We start from the raw sequence: 27731 nt of genomic DNA, 5'->3' as shown, positions 1-27731 counted from the left end.
AGCATAATTTAACACCTCAGTGTTAAATACCATCCATGCACAATTTTGAGTGAAAGTGCCATAGTAGTTGCTGACACTGTTTTATATGGTGTTTTTTGTCTATAAATTGTTCCACTTATCCTCAATGTATATCCCAATTTAGTTCCCACCAACTTTTTAGATTTTGCTGAGGGCAAAATTGGTTCTCAATAAGGGTTCTGTATAAAAGGGAAATTTATCTCTTAGTCATTATACTATTTCTTATTACAATCTATTTATATTCTGTTTGCTTGTGGCATCATTTTTTATTTGTTTATTTGTAATAAATTATCTTAAACAATATCCTAACATCCATGAAATTTTATTATTTTCTAAACCTATTTGCATCTCTCCTACTGTAAGAGGTTGCCCCTTACTATAATAATCTTTAAAGTATTATAAATGGTTTTCTTTCCATTATATGATCTGTTTTTATTTTGAAATAAAGGATTACGTTGTATCAGAATTATAGGTGGGTCCTATAATTTGACCAAATTTTCCCATATTCAAAATGATGGTAAACCAACTCATTGATCAAAGCTTATTTTTCATTAATTCTAATGCCCTTATAGGAACATTATCAATTGCTATATCCCATGTTGACAACTGGATTCTCTTATTGGATGACATCAATTCCACCATAGGCCTAAATTGGCTTGCTTCATAATAATTCAGGGAATTTCAAAATGCAGAAGCTCAGTCTTTTGTTATGCTGTCTCTACTTTCTATAGTAAAAGGGGAGACAGCATACCAAAGGCTGAGCTTCTGCATTTTGGAATTCCCTGGGGGATCCAAAACGTGTTGGGCTATAAACTACTGGACATAAAAATATTGGGTATTTCCCCTACCTCTTTGCTTCCTGCTCCCCACCCCACGCCCACCCCAATAACTAGTCTCCAACTGAAATGTAAGTATGCTCACTGACCTAGGGAGGGAGATCTGTAATTTGATTTATATGTGCAGCTCAAGACATACATTTTTACATAGAACTTATATAGTTAAAAAACACCCAATAGAACATAGAACTTATATAGTTAAAAAACACATAGAACTTATATAGTTAAAAAACACCCAATTACTATTAAAAATGAGATATTTGTTTCTCCCTAAAAATAAGGAACAACCAAAAGGTTAACCATCTTGACAGTTCAGCCCCCTTCATTTTTGCTCTCCCTGCTTGTCCTCACTTCCCTGATGCTACTGATTTTTTTGGTCTGATGTTGTTAGCAGAAGACTGGGGGGCCCTTTGGCTCCCAATGGCCCAGTCAATGTGGAGTTACATTGGAGTTTGCCTGCTTTGGTTGACCATCTGAGCTCTAAGGGTGTAGTAAAACAATAGACTTTATACAAGAGTGGGGGGAAATTGTGGATTATTATTTTTTTAAGCTAGTGCAACTAACTTGTATTTCTGAGGTTTAAAATATCATTGTAATGTGGGGGGATCGTTTGATTATGTACATTCATTTTGGATCCATGTTGGTCATCCAGCAGAGGGTGCATCCAAATCCCACCCACTTTTGTTAATCATTTAGTTAAGTAATGTTAATTCAGTATGGACCATTCAAAATGAATTTCAACCTCCTTGCCCAACATGGTTGGTATGCTCAGCATTTAAAAGCACCAAATTCCTTTAAATCCATTAAGTACTGATAGTAAATCAACACAAGACGATTTTAAAATGAATAAACAGAATGTTTAACAACTTCTGCATACAGCAGCAACGATATCCACAGCCCTGATTGAAGGCAAATGTTGACAGTGCTGGACTGTAGAACCTTTTCTTGGTGACTGGATAGGAAAAGGATTAACTGTTTAAAATCAGATTAGAACTCATGGTAATGCATGAGAGAAACCTAATGAAAAAGACAGCTTCATTAAGTATATACTTCTATGAGCCCGCGAATTGTTTGTGGATACTCAGTGCTACAACACTGCTGAAGCTAAATAGGCATGAACCTAGACAACTAGAATAGAAGATCATGTAGGAGTAGGAATTTTTAAAATGGTATTCATGCTCACCTCTCGTGCAAATATGCGTTCTCTAACCCTTTGATACTCCTCCTCTCGCTCTTCTATGGATTTACTCCTCCGTCCATCTTGCAGTGGGATTCTGATCTAGATTGACAAACAGAATTTACCTTAGTTAAGACCTTAGTATACATTCACCACAGCAGCAAGGAAAAGTATGCAGTGAAGAATTGATTTATGAACACTATAAGCATGTGGGGGGATCACATTGACACAATGCTATGGTGCACAGACTAGCTACCTAAATTGTGCATTCCAGAGGCACATTTCATTTGGCACAACTCTTCCTTTTGAACTAAGAGCATCACTTCCAGTGAGCTGAGTGAGTTAACTTAGAAAATTCTGTGTAAGATGTCACTGCTGCTGAAGAGTACAAATGGGAATTATTTTGCTTCCGAGTATCACAATCAGCCAACATCAATCAATTCCCACTGTTCTGAAACATGCAGTCCACACCACAGGTAGGCACACCTACACAAAAAGGTGATAACGCAAACTGCACTGCTGCAATCGTGACATCTGTCACCTCCCCATTTACATTAAAAGTTACCCCTCTTTGTTAGGAGGAAAGGCCAGCGTCAAAATATTATTTACTTCTCCATTCACTATTCAGATAGCATACCTGAACAAAAATAAACCTTGAAAAACAAAAGTTGCTCTTAACTCTTAGCCCCAGCAGTGAAGATTGGTCCTTACCAATGACTTAATCAAGTGAAGTTTTGGTTAATTCAGTTAAACCAGCTAAAGCCTGTAGACGTATTCATTTGTTGGCTTTCTGTTAAGGGTACTTTACATGGATAAAGGCCTGCACAAGGCCAATTGTTGAGGCCGAATTTGAAACAACACTGGAAAACTCCCAGTGTCAATTCTGTGTGCTGACCATCACACCTTGCTGATTTGTTATGTGTCTTCCCTCATACTGGCCTATGGTTTTACCATGGTGATGACTTCAAAATATGGCAAAACAACAAGACAGCTATCAGGCTCTCTTGCATGTCTGTAGAAAAACTCAGTGGCAGAGTATGTGCTTTGTATGCAAAAGGTCCCAGTGTCAGTCTTGTCATCTCTAGTTAAAAGGACCAAGTAACAAGTGGTAATGAAGAGTGCTGCTGCCAGTCAGAGCAGAACAAATCAGATTAAATGGATCATACTGGACTAGATGGTGTGAGGTATTTTCCTATACTCCTGTGCAATGAAAATTTTACTTACTACATCTTTTTTCTACAGTGCCCTTCCTCAGCAAATCAGCAACAACTATCAACCAGCAGGCTACCCACCTCAAATCCAACTTCTTCTAAGTCCCATAGTTCCCGTATGGTGCACTGATCTGTATGCAACGACAGGACACCTCAGCAAATTTGTTTTCCCCCTTTGTTTGAGGACTCTATAGAGAGAACTGGACACATAGCGCAGAACAACTGCTATGTTTGTGCACATAAGCCCCAAGAGAGCCCTTGGCATTCGCATCACACAAAGACTTAAGGAGTGTGAGATGCACCTCTCTCACCTGATTATCATCTCGATCAATGCTGGCGTCATCTCGTTTGAGGATAAACCTCTGCGGAAACTCAGAGCTCTTCTCATCTTTGATGTGGTCAGAGAACCTCTGTTCAGGGCTGTAATGAAGAGCCAAACGAGCTTTCATGAGGAAGGGTGGTGAAAAACTAAGGAGATTGAATGCTGTATCAGCCCAGCTGGCAACGTTTCCCTTTTTTTTAAGGGAAATTCCCTTATTCCGAATAGGATTCCTTGCAAGAAAAGGGAAACGTTGACAGCTATGGGTATCAGAGGAATGCATTCATCATCCCTATCAACCAGGACAGGAAATGAAAGGACTAAAAAAAGGCATACAGTTGCAATCGAAAGTATTCAACACCCATTGCAAATTGGGTTCATTATCAAAATTTACAGACTTTCAGCTGTTTGCAATGAGCAAAACAAACAAAAGCAATTGAAATACTTCAAAACAACGCATGCTTCAAGTGGTTTCCCCAAATTCAGCTGAAATTACAACTTATACAGGCTTCTCCAGTCTCACTATTCACAAGAGCACAAATACACCAGGTGTTGTCTCAAGCATACCTGATGCAATTAATCAAGGGCTTCATTAGTTGCACCAGGTGTGCTTGAGCTGGAACACATGAAATACCTGGACTGGCTAGGGCTTTGCTGAGTATCAAATTTAGCTGCGTGCTAGAAATATGCCTAAGTCAAGAGAATGGTCCAAAAAGGTAAGAGAAGAGATCATTGCCCTTCACAAACAAGGAGCAGGATACAAAAAAAAAAATAGCAAAGGCAAGTGCAGTAGAGACTAATTTGCAACTGGGAAGCCGCCGATTCAAATCTCACATCTGCCAGCAACTCAACAGGAAACCTTGAGCAAGCGATTTTTTCACATACTAGTCCTAACAGAGGAAATATGGAAATAATAATACTATCCTGACATACACAAATGCTGTAAACATTACTGAGATCATATGGGAAGAGCTCTGAACACCCAAAAGAGATATATAAATTATAAGTATTAATTTTACTAATTTTATCTCCCTCCCTCCCATCCACTAACTGGCTTAAACCCATTCTTGCCTTACATTCTCGTGTTACTGGTCTTGTTGATAATGACGGCTTTCCCAGTTTGGTCTACGTTGTGGTCCATGCCAAAATAGGCAGCAACCCGGTGTAGAAGCATTCTGTGGTATGAGGTCATTTGGGGAAACTTCTTGAATTGATTGCTGACAGCAGCCAAGTTCAAATGGGGATGGAGAGGGGAGGGGAAGAAGAGAAGAGAAAATAAGACACTCTCTTAAATTTAAGCAAGCATTATCTTAAACTAGAGCCTAGGGCAAGGTGACCTAGTCTCACTCAAATGAAAGCAAGGGAACATGAAAGCCCACAGACTCTTGGGTTATCTGCAACTGAGCATGATTTGTAATTTTTAAAAAAGAGTACTTCACTGCTGGCACTGCTATGTAAGGGGCACAGTAAAAAAACAGAAGCACCTAAGGAACCTCTTTATTGGAATACTGTCTTCCACAACAATGCCAAGGACTGAATTCAACATAGTGCGAAGTGGGCGTTCAATTAGACTTTTCCACATTTCCATTAACTTGTTCTGGGTCCTCCCCCATCCTATAAAGCAGATTTAGGAGGTGCAGGGAGGGACACAGGAGTTGGGGAGGAATGGCCAAGCGTGTGGGCGGACCCCACTCTGCACACCCAACAATCTAGTTGAATCCCACCCAAGACACATGTTTTCATTGGAACATTTGATTATTGCAATTCAGAACCTAAGATTCAACCACTAGGAGACCCCAGAACTGTGCAAGTTCACTGTGACCAGAGTATAACAATAAGAATTTAACAGATCACAAACTGGTTTTTTCATAGACTGCTAACTGGCACTCCTAAATCTTTTTCTGGACAATCTTGAACATCTGCAACAAGAGTGGGCAGACCTCAGACTTGCGGGATCTATTTTGTTTTCTACTAGAACCCTGGGATCTACCAACCAGAGCCAAAGGCAAAGTAATGACTAGGTCAAGCAGACATATGCTAAGAGTTAAGAAAGAGGATGCCTCTGAACATAGGCTCAGTCCAGGAGTTTGTCATCAGTTCCCTAATCTAGATGATAAGAGCTTTCGCACAAAAATCCACACCAAAAATCAGTCCATCCTCCTATCCAAGAATTCTTTTTCAGCAACCTAATGTAGGTGGGGGAACTTTTCATTGTTGCTACAGGTAACTCACATCCTATGCTTATTTTATGTACATGATTGCAGCTTTGTGCAGGAAAAATAAAGCGATAAATGGGGAGAGAAGGAAACCCACTCTCCATTTCTTTATTTCCCGCACAAAGCTTCCCTGGCTTTAGAAAGGCAGTGAGGTCTGGCAGCGTTAGAGCGAGGTGCCGGGCTTTGGGACGGAACCCTCCTGCCTCTTTCCCAAAGCCTGGCAAGCACTTACCAGGCTTTGGGAAGGTGGCAAGGGGGCTCTGGGACTCTGCCAGAGCTCTCGTGCCACCTTCCCAAAGCTGGGGAAGCCCAAGATTACAGTTGTGCATTGGTGGGGTGGGAAATAAATGGAGATTGGGTTTCTTCTCTCTGATTATTTATTTTCACCACCTACACACTCAAAGTTGTGATCATGTTAAGTAAAATAAGCCCTTGTCTCCTTTCCAAAGCCAAGCAAGCAGCCCTCTATCTTGCATATGGGCAGCTGTTGTTGTTGTTGCTGTTATCATTTACTGAATTTATATACTGTCCTATACCCGGAGGTCTCAGGGTGGTTCACAGAACAAAATCAAAATATAAACCACAAAGTATATACAGTGGTACCTCGCAAGACGAAATTAATTCGTTCTGCGAGTTTTTTCGTCTTGCAAATTTTTCGTCTTGCGAAGCACGGATTCCCTGGGTATTAATGGTTTTAAGAAAAAGGAAACAAACTTGCAAGACGTTTTCGTCTTGTGAAGCAAGCCCATAGGGAAATTCGTCTTGCGAAGCAACTCAAAAAACGAAAAACTATTTCGTCTTGCGAGTTTTTCGTCTTATGAGGCATTCGTCTTGCGAGGTACCACTGTAATCAAAATAAAAACAACAACCCAATAACCCCTCCCCACATTTTAAAAGGGCACAGGACTCCTGGCATTTCTGCTTTTACATGTTGACCCCCATAAGTGACCCTTCATATAAGATGTGAGTTACAGTGGTACCTCGGGTTAAGTACTTAATTCGTTCCGGAGGTCCGTTCTTAACCTGAAACTGTTCTTAACCTGAAGCACTATTTTAGCTAATGGGGCCTCCCGCTGCCGCCGCGCGATTTCTGTTCTCATCCTGAAGCAAATTTCGGTTAGCGGAGTCTGTAACCTGAAGCGTCTATAACCCAAGGTACCACTGTACTTGTATTGTTAATGGGGAGTCAGAGACCTTTGCCAATCTTGCTCTAACACCCCTGCTGAAGATATTCAAGATTGCCCAGAGAAAGAGCTATGGAAACTTAATTGTTTCCATAGTGAGGGTGCCCTCATCTCGAACTCCCTAAGATTTGAGAGATTTGGAAATACCTGTTGTTGGTTGGTCCCACAGTAGAAAACAGAATTTTTTATTACTGTGAACTTCAGTTTACAGATTAGGGGGACAACATTCCTGATAGAGATGACTCCCCCTACTGGAGACAGGCAGGGTCTTCAACTTGCAACATCCTCTCCAGAGGGGAGGAGTCATCCAATCTCTCCAGACCAAGTAGCACAACAGAAAAACACCTCAACCCTTAAACGGGTGCCTGTACACCAGCCAAATAAATGGGACACAGACCTAGAAAGGAAGGACACTCATACACAAAGCATGTGGTTAGGCTAAGGTTACCAGATTTTTTTCAATGAATCCACAGACACTTTTCAGCTTCAATGGATTTTGTACGGGGACTGATTTGTAAATCCGAGGCCTGTCCCCGGAAAACAGGGACGTCTGGTAACCTTAGGTTAGGCAGCAATGCCAAAGGTAATGCCCCATAAATTCTTCCCCATATCAATCTAGCAAAGAACAACGGCCGCCACTACAGGCGACAAATGCTGTAATGCAGGGGTCAGTAAACTTTTTCAGCAGGGGGCTGGTCACTGTCCCTCAGACCTTGGGGGGGGGCGGACTATATTTTGAAGAAAAAAAATGAACGAATTCCTTTGCCCCACAAATAACCCAGAGATGCATTTTAAATAAAAGGGCACATTCTACTCATGTAAAAACACGCTGATTCCCGGACCATCCGCAGGCAGGATTTAGAAGGCAACTGGGCCGGATCCGGCCCCTGGGTCTTAGTTTGCCTACCCATGCTGTAATGCATTGAACCAAAGGAAAATAGAGGAGGGTGGAATGTCGTCGTCCCCATCTGTAAACTGAAATTCACGGTAAGAATTTTTTCCGTTTTTACCAGGTGTATGGGGATGACATTCCTGATAGGGATATACCAGAGCAGAATCCCAAAGTTTGAGAGGGCTTCCTCTACCTCCAGATCCCTGTGGAATTACTCTCTGCAGCACCTTGCAACCAAAGGCTGCATCAGAAGAATTTTGTAACACTTAATGAAAGTATGGAGAGAGGCCCATGTAGCAGCCCTGCAAACATTTGCTATTGAAAAACCTCCCTTACACGCCACTGAGACTGCTGCCCCAAGCAAGAAATGAGCAATAATCCCTAAAGGTGGGTATTTGCCAATTGCTTGATAAACATGAAAAATGGTCCGATGGAGAGTTGGAGACTTTACTACCCTACAATGTACCATCAAAGGAAACCCTCTAGACTTGTGGAATGGAGCCGACTGATCTAAATAAAGCTTCGGGGCCTTATGCACACCCAATGAATGCCAAATATGCTCCTCTGGGCAAGAGGGATTAGGACAGAAGGAAGGCAAAACCATTTCCTGTGATATATGAAAAAGGGAATTCATTTTAGGGATAAATTCCGGGTCAGGTTTGAGAACTACCTTATCCAGATGAAAGAAACAAAGTTGGGGGTCAGAGGAAAGAGCACCCAACTTGGAAATCCATCTCAGCGTAGTAGTGGAAACAAAGAAAACTGTCTTAAAGGTAAGCAACCTTAAGTTAGAAGAATCCATAGGCTCAAATGGAGCCAATTAACCCTGTTAGGATCCAATTAAGATCCCATGTAGGAAATCTATGAACTATCCTGGGAGCCAACAGTGCAACCCCTTTCATGAAAGGTTTAGCCAAAATGTGAGCAGATAGAGGATAGCCCCCTAAATTGGACAGAACGCTTATAAGAGCAGAAAACTCCTTCTTAAGGCACTAAGTCCTTTATCCAGATCTGACTATAAGAAACCAAGGAAGTCTGAAACCTCCACTGACAGAGGATTAACTCCCATATCTGGACCCTACAAAAGAAAAACTGTCCACATAGTAGAATACACCCTATTAGTGGAGTGGCGCCCAAAGCTAGAAAAGTAAGCAGGACCTTGCCAGAAAAAGCCAGGTCCAGCAGCCGGAGCTGAACAGCTTCCAATCTGTCAGACATAACAGCTCAGGTCAAATACAAAATAATGGGCCTTGTTTCAGAAGGTCCCTCTGTAGAGTGAGACACCATGGGTCCTGGACCACCCTGTTTACCAGGACCAGAAACCAGGGCCTCCTGTTGAATACGCAACCACCAATATGACCTACACTTTCAGAAGAAGAATCAACATTACAAACTTTCATTCAGAAAAAAAATTACTGCAAAATGATTCCTTCACCTTAAAATTTATTTTGGTTTTCCTAGCAATGTTAAGTTATAGGATATCCAAGGCCTTTGGGTCACCTAGGCTCCAAAGTTCAAGAGCATTACAGATGTTCGACTCCTGCACATGATATGCAATTGGAACCCCATAACATAAAGGCACTGGAAACTGCCGAATTGGCTTAGAGCACTGGTGACCATCTTTTCCAATAATTGTCTATTTAGACAAGCAGCAACTCTCCAAAGTTTCAGGCAGGCAGAGGTCTACCTCAGTATCCCTTCCCTTTCCAAGATCCTTTTTCATGGAGATGCTTGGGACTAAACCTGAGATCTTCTGCTCTTCCAGTGAGCTATAGGCCCCAGTCCCATGAGTAATCTGATGCTCATGCACTGAATAATATCTAAGTGTATGGGTTCAACATATATTTCCTATATTTCTGATCCAAGGCTTCAAATGTTTCTGCAAATATGAAGTGGGTGTTATTAAGCATGATGCTGATCTCCCACTGTGTATATCAGCATAGAAATAGGCGGCAAGATAGGGAAGCCTTGTCCACTTCTGGGTGCCACAATTTAAGATGGATGTTGAAAAGCTGGAACATGTACAGAGGAGGGCAACCAAGATGATCAAGAGTCTGGAAACCAAGCCTTACGAGAAGCACTTGAAGGAGCTGGGTATGTTTTGCCTGGAAAAGAGGAGACTCGGGGGAGATAGGATAGCCATCTTCAAATATCATAAGGGCTGCCATATGGAAGATGGAGGAAGTTTCTTTTCTCCTGCTCTGCAGAGTATGGCACAAACCAATGGATTCAAGTTACAAGAAAGGAGATTCCAACTAAACATCAGGAAGAACTTTCTGTCAGTAAGAGCTGTTTGACAGTGGAACGGTCTCTGCCAGGAGGTGATGGACTTTCCTTCCTTGGAGGTTTGTAAGCAGAGGTTGGATGGCCATCTGTCATGCTTAGCTAAGATTCCTGTATTGCAGGGGGTTGGAGTAGATGGCCCTTGGGCTCCCTTCCAACTCTACAACTCTATGCAACCCTACACCAGCAATCTTGCATTTCTTCCTCACTGAACATGAGCAAGCTTGTTATGGGTAGAGAAGCATGATTCAGAGATGTCTCTATTTGTGACTGAAGCTCATGTTCATCTGGAAAAAGCTCACTGGCAAAAAAATGTGCTTTTGGTAGGCATGGAGAGAGTTTCAAACCCTGGAATTCCCATTTAGAGAATACTAGAGAAGGACTTCTAACTGAAGGCAGAACAAGATGATACAGATAACACCTGAGTCCTGGTTCAGGCATTCATAGAATGCATGAAGACATATGCATCCATGTACTGGCCTCACCCCCAATGTTCCAACCCACTAAACGCCTGAATGTGCTTACAAGCCCCATTCATACCCTCCCATTCACTGAAGAAAAGTGAAGAATACAACAGGTTGAGCACATGCACCCGCAACACACTTTATCATCATCATCATCATGTCTATGGTTGTTAAAGTTGCAGCCCAGCACTTCCTCCTTCTCTCATCTCCAGAAATGTTCTGTGAATTTCAATGCATGACATTGTGAGACACATCTCACAAGTGAGAGAGAGCAAGTAAACTCCACATGATATCACCATTCAGTCAAACTTAATAACAGTAACTGGGAAAGAGGTGAAGAAAGGGAAACATAGGGTAGCTGCACATTCTTCATATTGTACAGTTCTAATCCAATGCCCCAGAGCAGGGGTGACTAACCTGTGGCACATTAGCTGCTGTGGGGCTACAATTCCCACCACCCATGACCACTGTCCACAATGACTGAGGCGCTGTAGTTTAGCAACATCTCAAGGAACACAGATTAGCCACCCCCGCCTTAGAGCAGAGATAGCCAACAAGGTATGCTTCAGAAATTGTTGCAATATGATTCCCATCAGCCTCAGACAGTATAGGATGGGAGGGATGATAGGATTTCAATCAGGGAGGGTGTGAGTTTGGAGTCCACAATGTCTGGAGGGCACCACATTGATTACCCCTGCTCTGGGGGTAGCCACAGTCATTTAAGGAAGAATGCACAGGGCTAGACAGACTCTATATAAAGGCAGCCTTCATGTGTCAGATAAATACTGTATACATTTTTAAGGATTGTTTGAAATCAGCAGCTTAATTAGTGAACATTCTCAAACAAATCAATCTTTAAGTCACTCTGTCTTACAGACCAGTACATTACTTACTTGTTATCATTAATAAATTCCAGAATCTCCTGTTCCAATTTTAGCAGCATCATTCTGTCCCTTGGAGGATGGGAGAGAGAGCAGGGACAAAAGGAGAGGAAAAATCATTCAGAGCACAAATGGCTATACAATTGTCTCTGAAAAATCTGAAGATTAATATCCTCCTCCACTCCAATATTAATCAAAAAGTTCAATGTAATTCAGCACTGAAGATATCACTACCCAACCTGCATTGGCAGATGCAGAACAGATGTAGCAAGTTAAAAGTAGACCAATCCTGTTCAGGTGGATTCACTTTGGTGCAGTGATTACGCTTCTAGAAGCACAATATCCCATGGGCTCTCATTGTGCTTGTATTATTGAACAGAAACAGTACATCAGAACATAGGCAATGACTGGCATTCCGTTTTGACATTGTTTATTAGTGAGATGGCAGGAGGCACTTTACAGAGAAGTATTTGGAAGCTATTTATAGGTGGTTTTTAGAGCTGTTAAGATTCCTTCCTGACTAACTCATTCCACATTTTTTTCTCTTTCTGTTCTTATGCACAGTATATGAATGCATCTGTTTTGTTAGTCTGCAATGCTAGAATTATTCTAATCTTGCTAGGATACTCCAAGAGGTCCAGTGAATACTGCATAGTTATTGAAGCAAAGTGGATATTGGATGGGAGACCACTATAGTCTCCATATAACAACAGGGCTAAGTATTAAATATTTGTTTAAAAATAATTCCACAGGGGTTTGAGCCAGTGTGGTGTAATGGTTAAGAGTGTTGGACTAGCACTGGGAGAGCAGGATTCACATCCTAACTTAGCCATGAAGCTCACTGGGCCAGTCTCCATCTCTTAGCCTAACCTACTTCACAAGGTTGTTGTGAGGATGAAATGCGGAGAACAATGGACACCACTTTGAGATCCTCAGCAGATAAAGGTGATGTAATAAATAAGTAGTAATAGGAAGAAGAAGAATACGACGGAGACTAGACCAGGGATGAGGAACCTGTGGCCTTCTAGTTGGACTCCAACACACCTCAGCCCTTGCAACAGTATAGCCAATAGTCAGGGGTGACGGGAGTTGAAGTTCAGAGATGTCGGGGCGAGGGGACTAAGGTTCCCCATCTCCAGCCCAGAGAGCCCACTGGATACTTTCTCACGCTCTGAGCTTGGACCCTCTTTCATCTCTTACTCATGGCTAGAACAAGTGGTCAGGCAGGTCAGAGCACTGAGAGAAAATTAATTTTAAAGGGAACCCCAGGGAATGCATCCTTAGTGGACCCTAATGAGGTACTGCCTAAGAATGCCACATGCTGAGACAGGGTCTGGACCCCAAAGCCACTGAACAGCGCACTTATTCCAAGGCCTCACCATGGCCACTTCATGCTCAAGATGCTGGAAAGTAAGATACTAACATCCTATCACATGTGCCTTTGTGGCTAGCAAGGCTGGACAGAGTGCATTCTAGAGGATTCTCAATTAGTGCTCTTAAACTTCCCACATCTCATGAGTTAAAGAGCCCATTGATAGGTGCTTGCCTACTTCCACTATGCAGCTGCCGCCGCCACCACCACCATAGATTCCAACAGTTGCTGATACTTTCTGTTCCCTCTCCCATCCTTTCTCCTTAACCATGCAAGCTTGCAGGAACACCTCCTTATTCCCACTTGCAAATCTGCCACATAACTACAGAGGAACCTACCTTGGGTTTTTCTTCAGTGTACTCACTAAAAATTCATGCAAATCTATTCCAGTGGAGTCTGTGTATTCCTGGCTGGAATCTGTAACAAAGACAACAGCAACATACTCAAGAAATGCCATGCTCACAGGGAGAATATCCATGGAGTCAAAACAAGCCAGAATATAAAAGGGGTTCTGACAGTGTTGGAAGGACCAAGTTAACGGCTGCCTCTGCCATCACCACAGCCATGGCTTCCTTTGGAGTCAACGGTGGAAAGACCATTTGTAAGACATAACGCTAGCACTTTAAAAGAGCAACAGGCCATATTTGAGGGCAAAGTTACCACCCCAGAACCTTTAAATATATTGATTTCTTACCCACCCTTTAGCTGCTTGTTCTACCACCAACTGCCTAAACAATCATATGCTAAATTATTGTACCTGACAAGATTACTGGCTTTGCACAAATCTCGGAAGGAGAACTTCTTAAATTTACAACAAGCACTGCTTTGTGGAGCAGAATGTGGACCAGAAAGGAAAAAGTAATTAATTAAAGGCTTGTCTGAGCAGTTAAAGTATGTAATGACTGTTTTCTCAAGATTTCATTAGTGGTCTACCTGTGTCCATGTCAGCAAAAAATTTCAGAGTGCTAAGGAGACCAAGGACATTTGATCTTTGCAAATTCTAATATGAATTGATGTGGACTGAGTCAACCATTGCCTGTAACGCAGACAGAGGTTGACATATAATATTGTAATACTCCTTTCCCCTTGTCACGTGGTCAGCTTGAATGCACAAACTGAAAAGAAAGTCCCAGACCTCTGGTAAATAGGGAAACAGAAACTACTGCTCATCTTTGCCCGCAGAAACCAAGTTCATTCCATAACTGAGACTGTCTTACCTCTAGATAGCATTTTCTTGGGTGCCTTCTCCTTATTTTTCTCTTTTTCTTCTTTTTCAGGGCCATCTTTTGCAGACTTGTCATCTTCCTTGTCAGAGGGGCAGCTGACGTGCAACTGTATGATATCCTAGCAACAGGACAAAATCCACACTTTGAAGGCCTCAGAGCTGATGTTTTGCAAACAACAAAGGCTGGAAATATGGTATGATGACCAATTTGATTCCAATAAGAAATTTTACTTCTGGGTAGAATGGCTAAGAATATAAGAAGAGCTTGCTGGATTAGGCCAGTGGTCCTTCTAGTCCAGCATCCTGTTCTCACAGTGCCTGTGGGAAATCAGCAAGCAGGATCTGAGTACAAGAGCACTCTCCCTTCTTGTGGTTTCCAGCAACCAGCTAGTCACCCTGGGTCATTTTTGCCTCCCTGTGCAACATGTGGCTACATGCTTGCTCGTGTGACTTATGTGGAGTTGTGATTTTTATGCTAGGAACCTGCTCTTAATTTAAAAGGTTGACTACAGTGGATAAGATGTCCTTTTAGTCCATCTGCATCCCCTCTCCTCTCCAAACATGACATTACCCCCCAAAATAGAATGCATTAGATTGTAGGTAACTGATGAGTAATTGTATATTCAGGAAGTGGGGGGTTTTCGGCAGGTCAGTAAGGAACCCTGTGGATTTTTGCCTTCCTGCCTACAATGTGGCATGGCTCACTTAACTAATCTGTACTAATCTTGCAAGCCCTTGTGGCAGGTATATTTTTGTTGCTCATTTATTGCATTTATACCCCCCTTTTTTCTCCAAGGAACACAGACAGGGCAGTGTAAATGGCTCTCTCCCTTCCCATTTAATCCCCTGTGAGGTAGGTTGGGCTGAGAGGCAGCAACTGGCCCAAGCTTAACCAGTGAGCTTCATGGCTGGGGGCGGGGGGGTTGGAACACTTGTCTCCCAATCACTAGTCTGAGATTCTAACCACAGCTGTCTCTGGCACCTTGTTTGCTCCTGTTCTTAGATTGCAGCACACTATATACAATCTAGGTGTGGCTCTGCCATATAAGTGCATGCTATGGGTGCGGTTTGCTGCTATCTTATGGCTTTGAGGTTAAAATCCCCTACAGCGATCTGATCATAGGTATAGTTTGGTATCACTAGAAGATGAAAAGCTTCTTTAATACACCCTGAAAACCATCTGATGGCTCGAATATGCTATGTTTCAATATAGGAAGGTATAGGAGCTCATATAGGAAGGTATGCTTTTTAGACTTGGGAGACAGTAAATCAGAACAGAGGTTTGCTATGAAAGCACACACACTAGCATACAGTAAGCCTGGAACTTCTGCTGGGTTTGCGTTCCGGGGACTGCGCCTAAAGTCAAAATTGAGTGTAGTCAAAAGCCATTGGGGGGATTGCCAAAGTCATTTTCCCCAGAACCCTGCTCCCTTTTTATTTTTATTTATTTATTATTTGTCATGCACATAAAGCTGAATGTGCACAAGTTAAACATGCACAAGTTGTGTGCTTACTGCATACAGATAACAAATATACAATTTAACCAGGACTGTCATTTTTCTTTTAAAGGCTTGAAACTTTCCTACAGATAAGCTTTCAACCTTGATCAGAACTATTAAGAAAAATCATCACTGAAAGCAGTGTCTCCCGTGGCTGGAGAAGTGATGTGACTACAACTAGGCTTACCTGGGTATCCAATGTCCCATCCACAAAGGGGCTAGAAGACTCTTCACATACAGCCAGGCTCCTGACTAGCTTCAGCTTTGAATTTGACTGCAAAAGGAGGGGGGAGTCTGTAGTAAGACACAGGCAGCTAGAATTCCCTTTCAATATATGAATGAGCTGCTGTTCAACTAATGCTAATTAAGTTAGCTCTATACTAATGAGAAATGCAATTATGTTTTGTCCAGTAGTAACATATGGCAAAGCAGTCAAGCAGAAGATACCAAGTGCATAGTGATTTTCTCTCCCTTAACATGCTTGATAGAGATTCAAGTCTGGCACCTGTGGAGGTACTTAGCCTCTGCTAACACAGTGACGTAAAGGTCATATACATTGATAGGGCTTCTCTGAAGCTAACCAACCCATTAAATAATCTGCAGACTGTTAAACCACTGATGGTAAGTGACAAAAAGGAATGACTAACTTCTTCCTGCCTTAATTGAAAGCCTGTCATTAAACTGCTGCCTTCTTGACAAACGTAGTTATTCTGGGTGATCTACTATAGTAGCATTTAAAGAAAATGCTTAAAATAAATGTCTGCCTCAGACTGTTTGGTGAATGGACCTGCAAGTAAGAGAGTGTGAATGTAGCAACACAAAAGTATTTTACTTGAACAGAAGCAGTCATGGTGAAATATGGTCTAGGAACCATAGTTAAGAGATTATCTCCAATATAATAGAGGAAAGTTAAAGGTGCATATGACAAGGGCATAAGAGAATCAAATGGAAGAAAAAGAACAGTGCCATAGCAGTTTAATCTCAAAAGATTTGAGGCAGATACAAATTACAAATACTATAAACACAAACTCTGAACTAATACTAGGTCTTAAAGGTAAAGGCACCCCTGACCATTAGGTCCAGTCATGGCCGACTCTGGGGTTGCGGCGCTCATCTCGCTTTACTGGCCGAGGGAGCTGGTGTACAGCTTCCGGGTCATGTGGCCAGCATGACTAAGTCGCTTCTGGTGAACCAGAGCAGCACACGGAAACGCCGTTTACCTTCCCGCTGGAGCGGTACCTATTTATCTACTTGCACTTTGACGTGTTTTCGAACTGCTAGGTTGGCAGGAGCAGGGACCGAGCAACGGGAGCTCACCCCGTCGCGGGTATTCGAACCGCCGACCTTCTGATCGGCAAGTCCTAGGCTCTGTGGTTTAACCCACAGCACCACCCGGGTCCCTTCATACTAGGTCTTAGTAAAGCATTAAACCACCACCTGGGCTTTGCTGGTTTTGGTCTGCAATTGTGAGCAAATGCTGCTCCATAGAAAATAAAGGATTCTAGTACCTCCCTTCTCCTTAACATTTTACCTCTCTATGTGCAGGGAAATGTTTTGTACAGAGGGAAAATTAAGCATGTGAACTCTCACCCGCAGTGTAGAAATTGTACAAGTCAAGACACAGGTTTATCACCTCAGTGAGATGACCAGGTCTGGACACTTAAAGCCAGACCAGAGATAAGAGTTTTCCATAGAACTGCAGAGCTCAGATGGACCCCAAGGGTCATCTAGCCCAACCCCCTGAAATGCCGGAATTTCAACTGAAGCGTCCATGACAGATGGCCATTCAACTTCTGCTTTAAAACCTCTAATGCAGGAGAGTCCACCACCTTCCAAGGGAGTCCATTGCACAGTCTAAAAACGCTTACTGTTAGAAAGTTCTCCCTGGTGTTTAATCGGAATCTCCTTTCTTGTAACTTGAAAACACTGCCTTGAGTCCTACCCTCCTGAGCAGGAGAAAGCAAGCTTATGCCATCTTCCATGTGACAGCCCTTTATATATTTGAAGGCGGCTATCATATCTCTGTCTCCTCTTTTCTAGGCTAAATATTGTGTATGGCTTCCACAAGATACACAGGTTTCACTGAGTTTCCAAGAGGAGGCAGTTTCATAGCTATGAGGCAGTCAATGAGAGCAGTGCCTGTAGCCCCTTGCTCCCTGCAGCATGTATTGTGATTCAGAGGCCATGCTCAGCTGATATTAAAAATCACAATGAAACCTAGGAGTAAAGGGCAACCTCTTTGCCATGCTGAGGTCTTAACTGGTTAACCATTAAGCACAAGCGATGAACAGTGAAAAGTAAGAAGATTTGGGATAAAGGAGCAAGAAGAGTCATATCTGGAGCACTGATAGGAATGAGAGATTCTGGGACTCAATGCCGAGGATCAGACCGCCTATCAAAAGGTGGAGGTAACCAAACTGGCTATACTTCGATTCTTTTATACAAGGGGAGGCCATTATGTTCCATCAGCCATTAAGGTATTTAATGCAAAACTTGTATCTCAACTCCTCTACGCCTCGTTCAATGGCTCATTCTCCAGGTTCGAAGGCTTCCAGGCAAAGTTTCTCCGGTCCCTCCTACAAGTTCCAAATTGTGTTCCAAATGCAATACTATTTTTAGAAACAGGTGAATGTCCTTTATCAACTAAAGCATGGTGGGCTGCCCTGAGATACTGGCTCAAGATCTCAGTCGTTGGCCTAGGGAAGGGGTAACTTCCATACCTAAACAACGAGTTTACCAGCTCATGGATGAATATTATGGTTAGAAAAGCCACTTTGATTGGTATGCCACCTTCTCTCCTGTACCATACTGCCCTTGAATCTCTGAGGCAAAGGTTCTGGGACATATCACATAGTGATCTCCGATCTCAATCTCATGTTATCTGTGGCTCATTAGCAGTAGGAATTCACTATGGGTTCAATTTTCAGACACCTGCATCTCTTAGAAATTTGTCTGTATCAACATATCGGTGTCTTTTCACCAAAGCCAGATTAAATGTATTCCCATCAGAAGTGCTAAATGGCAGACTGAGAGGCATCCCTTATCAAAATAGGATCTGTGTATGCTCTCAGGACATCGACTGTATGAGGCATATTCTATTGCATTGCGGACAATATGATCAAGCTAGGGAAATATTGATTAAACCACTATTGGCAAACTGGCCGAGTCAATCTGAAGCCTACTATACCAAATATCTTCTGGACGACAAGTCCAATGATATCACAGCAGCCATGGCAAAGTTTCTTTCAGTAGTCATACAAATCAAAGATCAACAAACCCATGACTAAACAAATAACACTTTGGTCTCCCTTCCCTGGGGCGGTTGTCTGTATGAATCTGTATTTTATTCTGAATCCATGTTATGGGTTGTTGGACCACAATAAAGATTATATATATCATAATCATAATCATTATATATACAATGCCAAGAATGACTGCAGAAAGATCAGAGGCATGTAAGTTCTTGCTGCAGCATCACCTGGTAAAAAGAAATCAACAGTATCTTACCTTGGCTCTTTTTCTAGCATGCCCATGATTGGAGGTCCGCCTCTGCAACAACAACAAAAAAGGAGAGGAGGAACAATGGTGGAAAAATCACTCCCGTTGCGCATTCTATGAGATGTAAGATTAGGGAGGAGGGAATCACAACACATTGGGAGGAATTAAATGTAACAGTATGGGAATTGTTCCATCAACACCAGCATTTCAGCTTGCTGGAAACAATGTTCTCTCCTCTCCCCACACATTTTTCTGGGGGTTCTCCTGATACACACTCCTAGGCAATCTGGGCAGGCACAGGGGTGAGGGGGAGTCCCACTGTGCTAGCAGAAGTCCATGCCATATATTATCTTGCAAGAATCTAATGCAAACAGGTCAATTCTGCATACGTTTTGCAAAGGACCAAAACCAGCTATGGCAGGAAACTGCCATAACCATGTAAAGATAAAATAAGGAAATAAAATGCAAGAGAAACATTGTGTGGTCAAGTCCAGTTTAACCATCCAATTTCATGGATTTAAAAGGACGCCTACAACTGAGGTCTGTTAAAATCATGGTGTTCTTTCTCTCTCCTACAAGGGATGCGGGTGGCGCTGTGGTCTAAGCCACTGAGTCTCTTGGGCATGGGGCCTACAAATACATCTCAAAGTTCATCTTTTTCTGTGAATTTTTTTGCCAAATTTCACACTTCTCTCCAAAGTGATGTCTAGGTGTATAAAATTGCATTTGTCCATATCTCTCTTGCTCATCCCCTCAGTTCTTTCTTTTCACTGCTTAACTTTAGACTGCCACAACCCTTGGAGCAGGTATTTGCCTGTTAATTGCTATGCCTTCTGTGTTTCTTTGGAGCAGGATTTGTGTGTCTGCAATATAAAGTGGCCTGAACATCTTCCTGGGTCCATGTCCCACTCTTTTTTTAATACTGAAGAGATGAAGCCATCGTGGCCACACTAAATCAGCAATTCTACACACACTTATCTGGGAGTAAGTCTCACTGAACTCAAAGACTTACTTCTGGGTGGATTGTACTGTAAGAAGTCCATAGGACTCATTTATGTGATGGGGTAGGAAAAAAAAGAAACAAGAATCACCTCTCCTCATACAAACTGACCCAGACCGTGCAATTATCATCTGAGGTCTTTCTTCATGTGCCTCCTCCACAATAAGTTTGGAGGGCACCAACATGAGAACGGGCCTTTTCTGTGGTGGTTCCCCATTGGTGGAATGCTCTCCTCAGGCGGGCTCGCCTGGCACTTTCATTACATATCTTTAGGTGCTAGATAATAATAATTCTCTCAAAGCAGGCCTTGGACTGATTAACATTCTGTGTCCTTTTACATATGTTTGTGTGAGTGGGGTTAATGTTTTGTTCTGGTTTTTATTATGTCTCATTTTGTATTTTTATGTGTTCTCATTTTGTATTTTTATGTTGTGAACCGCCCTGTGATCTTTGGATGGAGGGCAGTATACAAAACTAATAATAACAGCAGCAGCAGCAGCAGCAGCAGCAGCAACACTGGCCTGGAAAAGATTTCCTAAAATGATCCAGCAAAGTACAGTGGTACCTCTAGTTATGAACTTAATTCATTCTGGAGGTCCGTTCTTAACCTGAAACTGTTCTTAACTAGAGGCATGCTTTCGCTAATGGGGCCTCTTGCTGCCGCTGCGCTGCCGGCACACAATTTCCATTCTCATCCTGGGGCAAAGTTCTCAACTCAAGGTAACTCTTCCAGGTTAGCAGAGTTTGTAATCTGAGGCATTTGTAACTCGAGGTACCACTGTATACGGTAGCATGACAAGAACCTCACCACTGATTACCATGGCTCTTTCTCTAACAGTACCAGGTTCGCACCATGCTGAGATTAATGAGTAATTTGGTGGTAGAATACGGTACTGCGGAAGTCCAGAACTGCTGGAACCCCTAATTAAGTGAACTTAACAAAAGGGCCAAAAAGGACCTCTGCCTGATATACTGCAATAGGGAGTCCAAGATCTACTGCCAGTTAGCATTGGGCTTTGATGGGTCCGTTGGTATACATGAAAGATCTTCCTCCAATTACCTGTGATTCTTGCCGTGTACTACTCTCCTCCCCATCCTTCTCAACTTCCTCTTTGCTTGGTGACCTGGATACAAATTTGTTTTTGTTCACAGATTCCTCAACCACTTTCTTTTCCAATTCTTTCATTATCTCCAGTGTCTCCTGTGTTGTGTTGCTGTTAGACATCTTCAGCACAGTATAGTGTTAGTGATGGACACCTGCAGGTAGGGACAGAAGGGATGGAGGTCAGTGCATCCAAGAATAAAGGCTTCTCTTTTTTTGTTTTGTTTTCCTATTCCCTCTTTCCCTTTTCATTTTTAAACAGAACTCCCTGTTTCCTTGCTCTTTGTCACATACTGAAGCTATACTTGCTCAGGATCTTGTCTCTAGAGTCCTTCTTCATGTTATTGAAGATCTGACACTACACTTTTCATATCTCTTTATGTAATCTGCTGGAAGGGGGTGCAGATGCATTCCTGACAACACAATACAATCTAAATCAAATCCCTTATGAATACACAGTGGAAGTGAAGAACAGGTTTAAGGATTTCGATTTGGTGGACAGAGTGCCTGAAGAACTATGGATGGAGGCTCATAACATTATACAGGAGGCAGCAATGAAAAGGAAATGCAAGAAAGCAAAGTGGCTGTCCAGTGAGGCCTTACAAATAGCAGGGGAGAGAAGGCAAGCAAAATGTGAGGGAGATAGGGGCAGTTACCCCATTCAGGACCAGGGAGTCCCCCACACCTGCCCACTGTCCCCCAGAAACAGTACTTCTGTCTTGTCAGGATAATCTGTTTGCCCCCAACCACCTCTGGACACCCACACGGGACGTTCACTGCCTTCGAGAGGTAGAGCTGGGTATCATCCACATATTGGTGTACACCCAGCCCAACTCCCCTGATGATCTCTGATACAGCATGGAGGAGAGTACAGAGCCCTGAGGCACCCCACAAGTGGGTGCCCAGGGGTCCAAGCTGCTAACTGCAACATTGCCAGTGAGAGCTTCCATCACAATGCAAATAGCAGTTGACTGGAGGAGGCCATCTTCATCAAGATTACAGTGGCAGTGGGGGGAAGCCAAGCTCAACTTCTCCACTCACTGCAGTTCCAGCTGAGCACCACCATGGCAGCTATTTTTGTTTTAAAAACCAGTCATATTAAACACAAAAACTCATTTATGCCTGGCCCTCAATGGCTTTGCTTACCAGGGGAATAGGTAGGTTTTGCCTCCCTCTGCCACTGTGTGTGAAGGCACCTCTGAACTATATATCACCAGTAAGTGAATGCTTACTTCCCCACATAGAAATGCCTAGCGAAGTGTTGTATTTGGTGACACTCCTCTCGTGAAAACAAAACCTACTTCCCCCACCTGGTCTCTTGCATTAAAATGGATCTTTGTAGTTCTACTTGTGTATCTATCCACTAGCCTTTGCCTTTCTGTATCTGCTCACTTAACTGAAGTAAAGCCATGATAACCTGCAGATGAACCCGTCAAGAATGTGTTAGACCGGAATGCCTATACAGTCGTACCTTGGATTCCGAACACCTTGGAACTCAGATGTTTTGGCTCCCGAACGCTGCAAACCCCGAAGTGATTGTTTCTGTTTGCAAACGTTCTTTTGGAACCCGAACGTCTGACAAGGTTTCAGCGTCTTCTGATTGGCTGCAGGAGCTTCCTGCAACCAATCAGAAGCCACAATTTGGTGGAAGTCGAACGGACTTCCGGAACGGATTCCATTCGACTTCCAAGGTACGACTATATATGGTATAGCAATACAATCTCTCTCTTTTTTACCTTGAACATCATAAACTGGCCAAAATCTGTTTAAACTGCTTAAACCTACCTAATGTGCCCAGACCACTTCTAACTACTTTTTGCCAATAAGTAGTTTTCTGGACCTGTGTCAGGTCTTTGAGTAGTCTTGTGTAAAAGAGAAGAGTACCACCCAGTCCTCTTGGAGCGATAGCCCAGGGAATTGACCACTCAGCACTGTTTTAGAAATAAAGTCTGGTTGTGCCTACTTTCATGTTTCCTGACTCCGTCTCTTGATAGGGAATTTAGGCTCTACCTATCCATGGAATGAACAAAGGGCATATTTTTGCCACAGCTCCCCTACCCAACACACTAGACACTGGGTAGCCTGGTTCACTGAGAGGGATCCCACAGGTGTGTGCCATAGAAATGTACTCTGCCAACCCAAAGTACAGGTGTTCTTGCGACAACAAGCTACACATGTAACTCATCATAATTGTGGGCAATTTCTCAGTGCTCCAGAACAGAAGGTCTGCAATATAACAGAAATGAACTTTCTATAAAAAATATGTTGTAATTATGCCACTCTCCTGCTAATTACACTGCATTCAATGTGGATCGTTATTTTGCTATTTTGCCATGTTCTGTTTCATTATTTAAGACCTGTAAATCACTTAAATATTCCTTTTGAAATATGACATGGTTCAGAAATGATTTTAAATAAATAATAAATTAAGAAATAAATAAGGGGATGGTGAAGAAAACCATCTTCCCCACGAGGAACAAAGACAAAGCCAAGCTATGCATTTCAGGAACTGGAACTCAATTTTTATTTCAGTCTGGGAAAGGCCTACTGAAAGAGAAGCATGCAAGATTTAAGTACTTAATTTAAAGTCAGCCATTAAATGAGCAAACATCTGTATAGGGATGTGAACCATAATCTCCCACAGTTCTGTTACGCCCTTCCCTGCATTTAATTTGATTATGACAATCCCTTCTTTAAGAAATTTGTTCTTAACACTACTGCTTTCACCTATTTGTGTTTAAGAAAGCTGTTTTCCAGATCAAGCGCCATAATATCAACTTGGTATGTTTATATAAAGACATACCAGTTTACAGCATGAGATCACAAGGAACACAAAGAAACATTAGTAATTTTGACAGATGTTTATTCAGCAGCATAACATGCACCAAGAACAAGGTGAGATGCTCTTCAGGCATGAGGCATCTAACAGAGGCACCTAAGACCATTTATGCAAAGGCTGAGTCCCCACCACCAATTTCAAAGCTGAGTCCCTACCATGACCACATATTTTCACCAGCCTCCCTCGAAACTCCTTTTTTGAATCACCTGAGTAGAAACTGCCACGTGCAGATCAAAATTTTACTTTAATGTGTTGTCAATTTTGCACAGAGGTCTCTTGAAAAAAGGCCATTATACTTACCGTAAAAGGTATTTCTGGATCCCATAAAAAGCTGCCACTAGATTGGGCTTAGGTTTGGTGCCGCCTGGCAGTCAATAGGCAACATTGCAAGCTTGCAATAATAAACAAACAATTCAAACCGGAAGCTTGTATCTTAGCTCCTCGCTCCTTCCTCCCTCAGTTTTTTAGATTACAAGCCAGGAAGCGATGAGATTTGGTATTCGTATAGCGTGGGAGACAGCATTCAACAAGAAAACGTTGCCTAAAAGATTCACTGAGACTCCCTGGTACAGTAGAATGATGGAAGAAAATCAGCTGCTGACGGCCTAGGTGGGCTCTGGAATCAGCTTTACAGGACCCAGAAATACCTTTCACGATAAGTATAACAGCCTTTTTTCAAGAGACCTATATGCAAAATTGGCAACACATTAAAGTAAAATTTTAGGTGTTATGAAATACCTTTCATGCTAAGCATACAGGCTTTTTCTGGAGACCCCGTAAAAGCTGTGGACAGGTTGGGATGTACAAAAGCCTACAGACCCATGAAGGGTGGGACAAATAGAAAACTGCTATTTACATGGCTGGAAGGACATACTATAATGCCCTCCTGCCAAAGGCAGCCTCAGCTGAGACAAAAATGTCTCAATTATGTAATGATAAAGGATTGCGGAATGTGGCAATCATATGGGTGCTCTGACAATCTCTTGTAGAGGGGCATTTAGGGAGAAGGCTGCAGGCCTGGTCAAATGAGCCTTCATTCGTGTAGGTGGAGGGAGACATAAGCCATCAAGATGGATCCTTTTAGCCATCTAGCTTGGGCAGTAGATGAGACTCCCCATCAAGGGAGGAAGAAAGGAGGTCAAGAGCAAGCTGGTCCAACATATGGATGGTGTACGATGAATGTGGACCTTCCATGTTGACTAAGCATCAAGGGACTGTCATGTCTACTGATTGATGCACCGGAAAAAAGCCAAATGACAGAAGGATCAGTTTCTGTTGGCAATGGAATTGTGAAAGTACCTTTGGAAGGAATGATGAGTTGGTTCGCAGGATTAATCTATTCCTGCAGAGAAATCCAATGATGTCTCCGGGGCAGCCAGTGAAGATGCAAGTCCACTGTGGCAGCTGCTGCTTTCCTGCTGACAGAAAAGCTGCTCCACCTCATTGCCAGGTGAGGGCAATCAGCTGCCCTGTTCTCCATCAGCCTGAGGGGAAGGCAGTGCCTCGCAACTGGCTGCCTGGTTTTCCCTCAGCATGAGGGAAGGCAGCTCAGATCAGCAGTGTTATCGGCTGAAATCATCATGCGATATCGGTGGTGCCTTGAAATCAGCTGCCCTGCTCTCCCTCAAAAGAGGAGCAATATATTGCTGCGTATTGCTAGGTCAAAATCGTTATCAACCAATATATTGAAAAATTGCAAAGTGCTGAAACAGACCATAAAATTTGTGATATTACCATGCAAAAATGACAAAAGTTTGAGGGGGAGGCAAGTGATGGTGCCTCAGACCCCCTGGGTGCGTTTCATGGACACCCACTGGTCTCCGGACCCCTAATTGGGAACCACTGGTCTAAAGTGGTGAAGCGATCAACTTCTGCTTCCCCAAAGCAACCGGTTATGAGATGGAAGTTCTCTGGGTGGAGTTTCTATTCCCCATGGTTGAGAAGTTCTCTGCTCAGCCAAATCTGCAGTATCTTGTCCACTGAGGTTTCTACTCTTATGGAAACTTACCTAGAGGACGAGTTTGGAGGTTTCCTGCTGCAAGGTGCAGGTTTTGTTACCTCCTTATCTGTGTGTGTGTGTGTGTGTGTGTGTGTGTGTGTGTGCGCTTTTACAATGAAGACTGATCATGTGAATCAGGACTGCTCAAATGCACCTGTGAACTGCAAGTGTTGTACTGCGAGTGCGATCACTCGAAGTTCCATGATGTTGGTTGATAGGAGGGCTCTTCCCTGGACCAGTGGTCCTGGCCTGGATGTTCTTCACAATTGTTCCTCACCCTGTTGGACTGACATCTGTGGTTATTAGTATTAGAGGTGGAACATTGTCTAGGGAACCTCTCTGCAAGTTCAATGAATTCAGTCACCAGTTCAGAGAATCCTCAGCTGACCTGGGCAATTGGAATGGGAATTCTGCACTTGCGAGTGCTGGATCTCTGATGGGGGAAGAGGAATCACTGAATGAGTTGTATGGTATTTCTGCTCTCTTGGAGAGATTTGATGAGACTGGAGAGAGTAGAGTTTGTGTGGAGACTAGGTTTAATTCCAGGCAAAGACCATTGCGGATAGTGCCCAGCACCCATTTGTCTGACGTGATCTGCTGCCAACTGTGGGAGTATCGCATGAGCCATGAGTGTAGGAACACTGCTGAGAGTGATAGGATTGTTCTGTTGTAGGAGTTGATTTCCTTTTAATCCTCTGCCCTGCCTGTTCTGGGGAGTGGGGAGGGCCAAAAAACCCCTTCCCTCTATAGGATCTTGAGACTTGACAAGAGTAGTTTAGTGTCCTGGTCCCCTTGCCTACCTGGCAGCCAGTGTGCCAAGACCAAGTCCAAAACCCAAGCGTCGATCAGCATCTGCAAAGCCCACAGTCCGAGATCTAAAGTAGAAGGCTGACAGTCAGGAAATGAGGTTCAGGGTCAATCCAAGTCCGAAGTCAGGATGCAGTCCAGCGTCAAGCCTTAAGTAGAAACCCATGGATGTCCAGCAGTATCCAAGACAAGGTCCCTCAACATGGGCAGTCGAGCAGTCACAGCACCTCAGCTCTGCTGCCTTCTTACACTGTGCCTGCTGATTGCAGTATCTGGGCTGGATGAGGCATGTGAATCTCACCAACTCTCAGCTTACCCCAGCTAAGGGAATCACATGCCTTCTTCTCCACCTGGCCAGCTAGTGAACCGGGCTGCAGGCCCTGGCCTGCCTCTGCTTCCTGGAGTGCCCCACTTGCTGTTCCCTACACCTCAGGATCCACTGTTTGTAGGTACAGGGGTGCCTCTGGCGAAGGGTCCCACTGCTTGGCTTCCTGCACACTGAATCCCATCCCCGTGCCATCCTCTGTCACTCCGTGAGTGCTACCTACACAAACCTCTCCTTCCCCATCCCCAGCATGCCCCTCTGTGTCCCAGCTACACCCCTCACCGGCATCCTCTTGTTCCTCCCAGAAGTCCTGCCAGTTCATGACATTTGGCTTATAGGGATGGAAAGGACAGCATGTGAAAGACCTGTCATCTCCTTTCTTCGGCATGGGTGTCAACTGGGACGTCCTGTAATGCTTTTTCTTGAAGTGTTTAACCCATACAAAAAGGTTCAGAGACCCAACTCTCGTGTGAGAGCACATTGGCGTTCTGGTGCACTGGAAATCTTTGCCAAGGACTTTTATTTATACTGCTGCTGAGCACTGAACACACATTATTGCTTGTTTTGCAAGCAATAGGAATTAA

General features: G+C 43.2%; 1 protein-coding gene across 11 annotated transcripts in view; it reads right to left on the bottom strand.

The window, feature by feature from the left end:
• The window catches only part of R3HDM2 (R3H domain containing 2), a 140334-nt gene that overhangs the window by 43343 nt on the left and 69260 nt on the right, over positions 1–27731 (bottom strand). For all 11 annotated transcript variants that reach the window (XM_083599737.1, XM_083599735.1, XM_083599739.1 and 8 more), the window contains exons 2-10: positions 21136–21332; positions 19085–19126; positions 15765–15851; positions 14071–14197; positions 13192–13270; positions 11494–11553; positions 4638–4778; positions 3554–3662; positions 2038–2133 (exon numbers count right to left, since the gene is read on the bottom strand). In XM_083599737.1, coding sequence (XP_083455863.1) covers positions 2038–2133; positions 3554–3662; positions 4638–4778; positions 11494–11553; positions 13192–13270; positions 14071–14197; positions 15765–15851; positions 19085–19126; positions 21136–21300 — 906 coding nt within the window. In that variant the 5' untranslated portion in view covers positions 21301–21332. The remainder of the gene's footprint in view (positions 1–2037; positions 2134–3553; positions 3663–4637; positions 4779–11493; positions 11554–13191; positions 13271–14070; positions 14198–15764; positions 15852–19084; positions 19127–21135; positions 21333–27731) is intronic.

Source organism: Podarcis filfolensis (assembly GCF_964270895.1).
Source record: "Podarcis filfolensis genome assembly, chromosome: 2".
NCBI classification, from domain to species: domain Eukaryota; kingdom Metazoa; phylum Chordata; class Lepidosauria; order Squamata; family Lacertidae; genus Podarcis; species Podarcis filfolensis.
This window is presented reverse-complemented; position numbering and strand designations above follow the sequence as displayed.